The sequence below is a fragment of the Cebus imitator genome, unplaced genomic scaffold (genome assembly GCF_001604975.1).
Source record: "Cebus imitator isolate Cc_AM_T3 unplaced genomic scaffold, Cebus_imitator-1.0 Scaffold220, whole genome shotgun sequence".
Classification (NCBI taxonomy): domain Eukaryota; kingdom Metazoa; phylum Chordata; class Mammalia; order Primates; family Cebidae; genus Cebus; species Cebus imitator.
In genome coordinates this window covers 1,812,586-1,821,250 of record NW_016107535.1, presented here as the reverse complement: position 1 = coordinate 1,821,250, position 8,665 = coordinate 1,812,586, and the positions used below count along the sequence as shown (strand labels likewise).

The 8,665-nt window shown below is 38.1% G+C and overlaps 1 protein-coding gene across 8 annotated transcripts in view; it reads right to left on the bottom strand.

The window, feature by feature from the left end:
* LOC108318535 (LIM domain containing preferred translocation partner in lipoma) overlaps nt 1–8,665 on the bottom strand; it is a 731,582-nt gene that overhangs the window by 123,627 nt on the left and 599,290 nt on the right. For all 8 annotated transcript variants that reach the window (XM_017549618.2, XM_017549612.2, XM_017549620.2 and 5 more), the window contains one exon: nt 4,059–4,228. In XM_017549618.2, the coding sequence (XP_017405107.1) occupies nt 4,059–4,228 (170 nt within the window). The remainder of the gene's footprint in view (nt 1–4,058; nt 4,229–8,665) is intronic.

Sequence of the window (8,665 nt, the reverse complement as noted above, 5' to 3'; positions counted from 1 at the left end):
TGAACCTCTTCTTCTAATATGTGCCCTTATATTCCTTCCATGACATCTATTTATTTCAGTATTTCCATAGCAACCACAGCCAGGAAATTGCCCCAGATTTAGAGGATGTCTATATTGTATCACATTATACTAAAGGAAAAAAAAATGATAAAACTGCTATTAATCAGATTAAGCACTTATATTAGTAAACAAGTTCATGTATATAAAATATCACAACTGCTTATTCCTTATCTTTGAAGATAAGGAATAAATTAATATTTCCTTTTAGTAAATGAGGACACCAATACTCAGAAGCTAAATGACTTACCCAAGGTCACATCAGGAGAGCTAGAATTAGGATAAATACATTCTATTGATATCACTTCCCAACGAAGTTTTAGTAATCTTTATTTTAATCTGTTTACATATTCAAATCTATAAGAATAATCAAAACTAGGCTTTCAAGAGACATATCATCAGAGAAGAAAAGCATCTCATTGATTTTGCTAATAATTACACAAACTTAAAATAACTATGACATGATGTGCTTATCATATTAATTCAGAAAATATAAATAAACTTCTCCCATAGGGGACAGGTTGCAATTTAACATAGGTTTCATTATTGTTGATGGTTCTGTAAATTAGAAAAATATTTCTAAAGAAATCTAGCAAGGTAACGCAAAAGTCCTCCAGATTAAATTTGATTTGGTAATATAAATCAAAGAATTTATGCTAAGGATCTGATTCAAAATAAAAAATAAAAATTTTATTCAACTGTCTATCAGCATGTTATATATAATTCTAAAAGTTTGGAAAACACACAATACCTTTTGACTGGCAAACGGTTTTAAAATGAAGTGTGTTATGAACATTTGTATTAGGTTAATAAAAAATAGAAAATAAAATATGTAAAATGATTAAAGAGAATTACAATGCTTGACTGAATCAAACTAGTTTATTCATACCTACTTAAGCACAAGTATTAAGAACAAACTCAATAAACCACAGGAAAATATTAAAAATCACTGAACCAAAGCTGAAGACATTATTGGTGCATTTTCCCTCAATATCATGTAAATATGTAATTTAAATAGGATTGTAAGTTGATCAACAACCAATTTAGGCAGAAGTAAATTTCATTTATACTAGACTGGTCTCATTTCTGAACTCAGAGTATCAAACATGGTGGTCCTTATACAGTAAGCCACTGTCTTGAATATTCTCATTCCATCAATAATGAAAAAAAGAAAGACAGCCACACTGAGTGATGGCCAACAGCTAGGTTTGCTCTGGTTTATGTAAAATACCTTTTAGACATCAGTTTTCTACAGTGTAACCAAAGGCAATTTTGCTGGATCACACAAAAAATGCTTCCTGTTCTAAGGCCTTTGGTTTCAAGAGAGGCACACAGTTCGAGGATTTTCCTTATTGCAAACTTGATCTTCAAAGCAAATTTGTTTTATTTTATTTGCTCAGTTTCCTCAACCTCTTTACACTTCTAGTATGCAGCTTATTGGGCTTACAAAGTTCAGAAGAGATTAAAGTTCTGATACATCCATCTGAGGGCTTGAGGGCTGTGCTGAACTCAAATCAATACTGAACAAGGGTCTTTGAGTAAAGCTTAACTGAAAATTCTCATAAGAATTAAATTACATTTTAGAGTCACCACAAATAGATCTCATTAAAGGAAAACTGTGATTAAATGTTCTTATGAGGGAAAGAAGTAAAAAAAAAAATGGTTAGAATTTCCATTATTTGAATTCACTCAGCTCTTCCAAGTATGTGATTAAGTATCTCCCAAATAGTTTTCCTTGTCATAAGCATAGTATAGTAACAGTAAACCAAAGAATAAAGGGCTGGCATCCTACAGAATCACGGAGACCCATCCTATGCCTGGAATGGAGATAGAAACTTGAGCCCACACACTATAGAAACCTATTATTTAGTCAGATTAGACATTCTCCAGTTTTATTACACATTCAGAAAAGCAAGCAAACATTTAAAAATGGGAGAGGAGTATGTCTGAAAGGTTATAATTTCTTTAAGGCCAGTGAATTTCATTGCACAGGTAGGGTTCCCACATTCAGAAATATTAAACAGGTCCAGAAACTTTCTATTAAAGTTAATCCCAGAATACCATTTATTCCACTACTTTTCCTGAAGAGGCCAACTGTGCTTTACAAGGATCATCTCATTTCTTCTTCATGAGCCTTTGGGGAAAATAACTGCCATCTTCCCCATTATATAGATGAAGAAACTGATTCTTAGAGTAAATAACTTTCCCAAGGAGATGAAGCATTAAGTGATGGAACCCAATTCAAACTCATGTTCTTCCCACCCCATTACATTATTTCCCAATACTGTATGATTTCTAGCTAACAAGAGCTAAAGAAGGCTGCCACAGGAGCATCATTAAAATAGCAAAAATCAACAATGGAGTCAAAAAGGGACAAAAAATAGACACATGAGCTATAAAAAAAACCCACAACAGTTTGTTTTACTTGGTGTAAAGAGGCCACTGGGTGCCACTACACACTCTGCCAACATCACTACCTGAGGGGTCATGGCAACAAATAATTTCACAGACGCGGTCCCAACTCATTGTGAATGACACTCTGTTTAGTCTGTTTAAAAAGGCCAGGAATTATGTAACGCCTTTCTTTTTTCAATAAAGATTTTAAGCTTTTGTTTACTTTTATGCATATCTCTCCTTCCAGATCAACAGCATATTACTTTATTTTTATGTTTAGGAAAACTAAAACCATGTAGCATCTGCATGGAATATAAGACTGTGGAGTGTGAATAACTGAATGTAGCCTTGGTTCTGACACTAACGATAGGTCATATGAAGTCACTTTCCTCCTCTCGATGTCTTGGCATTCTCATTGCTAAAGAGAGTAATTACGCACATTATTTTAAGATTTTTTTCCAGCTCTATCATTGTATGGCTTTACATGTGTTTAAGTCACCTTTTGAAAGAAAATGAAATAAAATTGAACCTAAGAGAGATGAAAACCCATATTTAATCCTACAAAGCCTTAATCTTGATGAACTTTCAGATCTGTGCTACAGATCCCAAGGTTACAATGAGTTACAGCTGCCAAGTTATAGGAAAATACTAACCAGGCCAAAAACTTCTTCAATAAATGTGAACTTTGCAAAGCAAAGTATGACTCCCAATACCTTGTACTCAAGGTTTATTTTATGTTGAAATCCCGGGGCACTGAGGGCCAAACCATGACTGTTTTGTGGGTTTGCAAAACAAACAAACAAACAATCACACTACTTTTCCCATCAACATGTGTTAAACAAAGATTAAAATCATGTTGAAGAATAGCAAAGAAATTTACATTAGATGATAAAAGTTTCTATTCATCAAATTGCCCTATCAGAGGATAGTTTAACAGGTAGATTAAGTAAGCAGCATTGCAAAACACTAAGGTAACATGACCGAGAATTTTTCAGTTACCCAGGTATATTATTAAGATAAAGTTTTGTGTTCTGTAATAAAAGAAAACAATGATAAGCTGATTCGGCATTACTGTTATTTCTCTTTAAGGTGCTTTATGATAAACAGTTCCTCTGTTTGCAACATTAAAAACCGGCTCGATAAGAGGGGTGAGAAATATTTTGGTAGACAAAGGTGACTCAAAGAGTCCAGTATTCTGGAAGAGGACTGACAAGTCCAGAGATTCTGTAAAGTTTCCCTGAAAATACTGGGACTTGAAATGCAGGGTAAGTTCTTATAAGAGGTGTGACTCAGCTACTTGGGAAGCTTTCTGATGCTTCAAGGAAGAAAATTTTAGCTTGTATATACATGCTCAAAAGCCACAGGCTGATGATCTTCTAAATGGCAGTCCCGCCCTAATACACCTTTCTGACCTCATATGAATGGGGGATATGCAGAAAAAATTACAATATGCCAATTTACATACACACACACACAAACACACACACACACATTTTTAAGTCTAGGAAGAAGTAAAGATTTGATGGCTATTTTCTATCTGGAGTGACTGGCATTCAGCCACAGAAGATGTCTTTGCAAAGCACTTGAGAAACAAATCTGGAACTTACAATGTAGCAGGGCTCGCAGTATGCCTTCTTCTCCACAGCATAGAACGGCTGCCCTCGGAGCTTGTTGTTGCAGATGATGCAGGTAAAACAATGCACGTGGAACACCTGGTCCATGGCAGTGCATCCTGTACCTTCCCCCACGACGTTTTCTCCACAGCGAGCACAGCGGCCTGAAAAAAAAAAAGGTTTGATAAGAACACACTTAAGAACACTTTAGTCCTGCTAAAGCCGAAGTGGAGGAGAGAGCAGATTCATCACGTCAGCAGCAACAGAACCCCCAGTCCTGCCGTCATCAACACCAGCAAGATCACCGGCACAGGCACCCAATCCTCTGCAAGATTGGCATGGCGGGGATTTTACATTAATCAGTTGAGGAGATTGTGTCTCCTAGCCTACGTTCTTCCAGAAAGGAACAGTAGAACCCGGTCTCTGGCTTTGAGGCCAGTGCTCTCGCTCTAATCTCACATGCAAGTATAAAAGGAACATGACTCAGGATGTTTGGAGTGGAAGGCACAGTCTAGAAAACAGTACAGAAAAGCCTTTCTTCTTGGAGATTCTATGCATCCAGTTAGAATATAAGATAATTGGCTCCAAACTCAAATTTTAGTTCCTTTCACAAAAGCCCTGTTTGTAAAACCTCTGCAGCCAGTCCTCCACAACAGGCAGATCACAAGGCAGTCCTTTAATTTCTAGATCGCTTTGATGGCTAGAAGGTTCTTTCTCCTACTGAGCCATAATGCTTCCTCATTCTAACTGCTTACCCCATTGTTCTAGTTCTGCCTTCTGAGACCTCATGAAACAAATCTCTCTTTTGGACTTGACACCCTTTAAGATATCAAAATTCAGCGAGCATTTCTTCCATGTCTGTTATTCCCTTGAACATCCCCACATCCTGCAATAGTTTCATATACTGTAGGGTTTCAAGTCTCTCAGGGCCACGGTTCTCATTGTTCATGCAATATTCTGCATAGCTCCAGCATTCTTAAATTGATTAATGTGGCATCTGGCCTACATATGGACATCAGGTTTCAGTTTTTAAAATTTGCAGTAAGCTTTAAATGATAACAATAAAATATTATTTCAAACAAATATTTATGTCAGTGAGAGGCATTATGCTGGTTGCCATCCATATCTCTATCTGGCTTCATCATGGGAATCTTGAGCCGGACGCCATGTCTACATCTAGTTTCCCTTCTTAGACTTTGTTTCTGCTAAGTTAAAAAAAGTCCTATCTAATAATTACAGAACATTGGGAATGTCAGCCAGAAGCTGTAGGCTTTGATAGGTAAGGTATAGCAAACATAGTGCTTCTCATATGTCAGACGTTTTTCTAGTGGCTTTAGATATATTAACTCATTTCATATTCACAACAATCTATATGCAGGTACTGTTCTTATGCCTATTTACAGATGAGGAAACAGAGTCACAGAAATGGCTAACTAACCCCCAGCCTGAGCAGTCTAGCTTCAGCGTCCATGCTCTTAACCACAATGCTGTATTGCCTATTCCCAGTTCTGTGCATCTGGATTAATACAGATCTGACGTTAGGGAGCATTACGGAGAGACTTCTCACTGAAGACTGCTTTCAGCCCTCCATCGTATTGGATTGACAGCCATTTCACACTTAAATATGAGAGGGCTAGATGTTTCAATGTGAGAGAAAAAAGGTAAATTTATGTCTAATTCTCTCCAGTTGTGGCCCTGAAAAGTATTTCTTTATATCATGTTGTGGGATTTGAATGTGTCTTTAAATATAACCCAAAGTATGCATCTTAGGTTGTTTTTTTTTCCCCACTAAGGAATAAGAAATATGAAGGCCAGTTGCAGTGGCTCATGCCTGCAATCCCAGTACTTTGGGAGGCCGAGGTGGCAGATCACCTGAGATCGGGAGTTCAAGACCAGCCTGGTTAACATGGTGAAACCCTGTGTCTATGAAAAATACAAAAACTAGCTGAGCATGGTGGTGCCTGCCTATAACTTACCCAGCTACTCGGGAGGATGAGGCAGGAGAATCGCTCGAACCTGGGAGGCAGAGGTTGCAGCGAGCTGAGGTCGTGCCACTGCACTCCAGCCTGGGCCACAGAGCAATATTCGTCTCAAAAACAACAACAGCAACAAACACCAAAAGTGTTGGAAAAAGAGTTAAAGTATTGGAAACTGAGCTGTCACTACTACAGTCGTTATCATTATAAAGACGTGATACTACACTTGATATACCACTACAGTTGATATTATTAAAAGTCTTGATATTTGATGAAAAAACTGTGCATAGCATTTGTTTGTGGCAGGCTTTAAATGTGAATTTGTACCTGTTTTTATTATAAGATAAAAGATGGCTTTAACATTTTGGACCTTCCTGCCAACAGTAACAAAGCTGTTTCTTATGGCACTATTTTTGTAATTATTCTGAAGAAAAAAAAAAACCAAAACCACACACACAAAACTGTGCTCTGTTTGAAAGTGATGCTTAAATTCTATCACTTCATGCCACCCTTTGACAACATTTCGTTACAGAAAACGAATTGGGGATTAGAAGTAAGTGGATTGCCAATCCATACGACTATTAAAAGCATATTAGATTCCTGTGAAAGCTGTAATTTTATATTTCACATTTGTTAAATGTAGGCAGGTCAACAAAATTATTTTTCTATATTACTCTTTCCCTTTCTAGGTGTCAAGCAGATTCACAACATAGTGCACGAGGGGCCGTGAGGGATCTGTGGGCCACACTTTGCCCTTCCAAAAGTAGTTCACATTAAATATTAAACTCTTGGTCATGGCAGTCTACTAAGCAGCTAAAAGTAGCAATTTTGATTGAGACTATGATGCCCAAAGTGTAGTATCTGGAATCTAAGAACCTGAGCCTACATGGCTTATGGAGAGTTTGATAGCTACCCATGCGGATCTGGGAGCAAACTTCAATCACTGATTTAGAGGGAACAGCCGGAGCAAAGCCTTAAAGGTCAGGCTGAAAAGATAAGCTTCGATATGGTCAATCTATTCAACCTCAACTATCTACTCTGGCCCACAACCATGTTCTGCTTCTGGGTGATAAAAATGAGTTAGACAATGTCAGTGCGTCTCACAGTCAAGACTACCTACATGCAATAGTCACATGGCAAAGCATGTAACACGTCTTAGAAGAAAGTGTTATGGAATGTGGGAGGAAAACCACATTCAGAGGGGCTCAGGAAAGGTTTTGTGGAGAAAGAAGCATTTGAGCCCAAACTTCAAGGATGGAATTTTGACAGGTAAAGGTGGAAGAGGGAAAAACATTCTAGTTTTCCCCCACAGAGAGAATGAGTGACTATGGCTTGTATACCAAAACACTGCAGTGGCTGTTTGATGGCTTCTCATGGTTTTGTCTTCCTAGCTATGAAAACAGATGGACGCTATTCCTAAGAAAAAATCTTCTATGTGATGCTTTGGAGAATATTCCTCCAAAGTGGGACAGCCTAATATGCTGGACTCAAACACGGCCAGCTCTGCTGCCTCTCGTTACTTTTTCTATTCTTGGGATACACTGGGGACACCGGCCTTGAGGGAAATCAGTCTGGCGCCTTTGAATCACAAGTACAGAAAAAGAGCAAGGAACAAAAAATAAAAATAGCCCCTCACCTCAGCAGAACAGAAAAGGTACCCAAATATTCCCTTTTCATATGAACAAACATTTACAAGCTATGTCCTTTAGGGAAAGCTTCAGAATGAAGAGAAAGTTTCTCAAGCATAGTGTATCCTTGCCTCTAGAGGGATTTACACCACACATTATTAAAAGCACACCACGATCCTAACGCCCATCTTTTAGACGAGTATCTCTGCGCTTTTAAACAAGATAAACTAGGAGGATGGTACCAAACTTTGAGGCATCAGAGCATGAAGGAAACACAGTTGATTATCTCAGACCCAGGGATGGTGTGAAGAGCTTGCTGGCAATGCTGAGTACAGTCAATCAAAAGATGCAAAGACAGAGGGCCGGCGGCCTATAGAGAACTTTGTCAGTGAATTAAGATTTCCAAAAAAACCAAAAAGGTGTTTACGTGTTATTAATTATTTTCTACATTGCTTTGTACTGACTCTAGATTCAGCCATCAATTATTCTTATCCTCTACCTCCGCTCTCCCATCTATAGCAACCTCAGCAATGTCTCGGAAACGTCTGTCTGCTTTCCACCACACGCCTACTACCTAATCATGTTTCCTTTCAAGGGCTATTGCAATGGCTTCTTGATTGTTCTGATATATCTCTGATTTACTTCCTCTTACCCACAGACAGGCTCTACACAAGTCTTAATAATGGAGCTAATCTGAAAAGTGAGAAATTAAGTCATTTTTAGGGATGGCATCGGTGAAGTGTGGCATTCCAGGCAAATCTACAGGTTGAACAAGGGAAGTAGAATAGTGTGATATGGGTTTTCAAGTTTTTTTAAATTAATTAATTAATTTTTTGAGAGACAGGATCTCACTCTGTTGCCCAGGCTGCAGCACAGTAGTATGATCATGGCTCACTACACTCTTGAACTCCTGGGCTCAAACGATCCTCTTCCCTTAGCACCCACCACCAGCAGCTGGAACTATAGGCACGTGCCACCATGTCCAGCAAATCTTTAT